The sequence below is a fragment of the Aristolochia californica genome, unplaced genomic scaffold (assembly GCF_029961685.1).
Source record: "Aristolochia californica isolate CCGP_79_NKW_82.1479 unplaced genomic scaffold, dmAriCali1.0.hap1 SCAF_4, whole genome shotgun sequence".
NCBI classification, from domain to species: Eukaryota; Viridiplantae; Streptophyta; class Magnoliopsida; order Piperales; family Aristolochiaceae; genus Aristolochia; species Aristolochia californica.
This window is the reverse complement of record NW_027182103.1, coordinates 31,642,675-31,644,871: the sequence shown is the minus strand read 5'-3', so window position 1 is coordinate 31,644,871 and position 2,197 is coordinate 31,642,675. Positions and strand designations below refer to the sequence as shown.

General features: G+C 44.7%; 1 protein-coding gene across 1 annotated transcript; it reads right to left on the bottom strand.

Moving 5' to 3' along the window:
* Positions 1–935: 935 nt before the first annotated feature.
* Positions 936–1,385, bottom strand: LOC137963205 (uncharacterized). Its single transcript, XM_068810376.1, has one exon. The coding sequence runs from the start codon at positions 1,383–1,385 to the stop codon at positions 936–938; it is 450 nt and encodes a 149-aa protein (XP_068666477.1).
* Between the last annotated feature and the right edge of the window lie 812 nt (positions 1,386–2,197).

Below are 2,197 nucleotides of genomic sequence, written 5' to 3'. Positions count from 1 at the left end.
GGCTGAAGGCTTACCTCGTGGTTAAAGGCTATATACCATGATATGGAATTGATTATGAGGAAACCTTCTCTCCAATGGCCAAAATGAACTTGGTACGTGTGTTATTATCTATGACAGCTAACTCTTTTGTTAGGGTTCCGAGACACGGCTCGCATAACATGGCAAGGGACGAATGGATCCATTGCTATGAAGGAGTGGGCCCACTGATCTGATGTGGTCCGGTTCAGGAAAAAGTGCCCTTCGATCTGGACAGGGCTGAACCCTTCCTAGTTCTCGGCCCTTGTATGGACAGCAGCTTACTGCTGCTCCTAATGAAATTTATTTATTTATCATTGTATGTTCCTCAATGGTGGAGGTGTGGTTAGCTGGAGGTTGGCCATATCAGACTGATTCCTTCATGTCGTTATCGGTGAACTGGAATCCACCCTGGTTGTGCTCGGTGGCTAGACTACATGGCACCGCTGGTGGCTCAATGTCTAAACAGTAGTGTTAGGTTCTTCCCTTGCCATGGATCAAGTCACCCTTCTTTCCTCACTTCCTTCCATGGATGCTCTTGACGCTAGAAGAGAATTCTTGTTTCTGGAATGTGGAATGATGGAAATCAAAGAGAATGAAGAAGCTTTGAAGGAAGCTCAACCTGGACCTCAGAGGGAGAATCCGACCTAGACCTCTGAGGGAGAATCTGACCTGTTTAATCTAATTTTCTCAATACTTGATTTCCTCTTCCCTTGACGTCCCCCTAAATAGGGTTGAGGACGGAATTACAAAGGTGACCCATAGGTCAAGTGTTTCACCCCACATTACAACTGCACCAACCCCAAGTAAACCAAACCAAACAAAGTTACCCAAACCAAATGAAATTACATGAAAAGTAAATTGACATAATTTAATTCCTATGCCTATGGATAACTCGTGATGCTATGGAGTCCATAACATCACCCCCCTTCCTGGAGAAAGAGCTTGTCCTCAAGCTCGAAGTATGGGTAGAGGGTACGAAACGCAGGTAATGGCTCCCATGTCGTGTCACTGGGGTCAGCATCTGCCCATTGCACTAGGATCTCACAAACACCCTGAATGAAGCGAGCCTGTAATACCTGTGCGGGAGTAGAAAGGACACATCCCTCATGTAGTGGGGGCAGCAGTGTGTGCAGCAAGGGTGAATCACCTTGGAAGGCCTTCAGTTGAAACCTGGTCTCTGGCAGAAGCTGCAAGAGGTAGGCAACTGTACCAATGCGGTCCATAACCTGAAAGGGACCATAATATTTCGGAGAGAGCTTGTGGAGTTTGGAGGCTATCAGCGACAGCTGCCTGTAGTGTTGGAGACGCAACCAAACATAATCTTCTGGAGAAAAGAAAACTTCCCAATGCTTCTTTTCATAATACATCTTCATAGAATGCTGGGCCTCCTGGAGATGAGTTCTCACCTCAGTGAGGAAGGTGTCTCTTTCGGCTAATGCTTGGTCCAAAGTGGCGTGTTATGCACGCAATAATATTAAATGTTATGCATGTAATAACATTATTATTTTAGTTTTTTCTTTAATTTACTTTACTTTATTTCAATTTTAGGTTACAGGGGTATTTTAAGAATATTTTATTTATAGGGGTATTTTTAGAATATTTTATTTTAAACCTTAACCGGGTGAACCCTATTTAAGGGGTAAGAGTAATGAGAAACACAAGCATTGAGTATTAAAGTTAATTTAGAGTAAGCTTAGAGTAAACAGGTTGGATTCTCCCTTTGAGATCCAGGTCAAGCTTCCTTCAAAGCTCAATCATCCCATTCCTATTCATCGTCATCGTCTTCCTCACGTGTCAGATCCAGGACTGTAACAACTGGTATCAGAGCAAGAACACGATGCCCATCGAAGGCCCATATTTGGCGATGCACAGACAAGTTCGTGAAATGGCTGAAGATGGTGACACGCCGAAAAGTATACAGATGTGGCGTGCTGGCTGGGTGCAATATTGGCTGACGACGGAGTACAGAGAGGCATTCCTTGGAGAAGATATCTTTGATGGAGTAAAATTATGGCGAATGAAGAGGTATAGAGAGGCATCGCATGGAAAAAGTGTCTCTGACGAGAAAAAGGGTAACGCCAAGGCTTCGGCTTCGTTCCGTCTACCGATCAAGACTCCGGCGGAGGATTTGGGGGAAACCTCAAATCCAGATTCATCCCAAATGCCGCAGCACCACCAT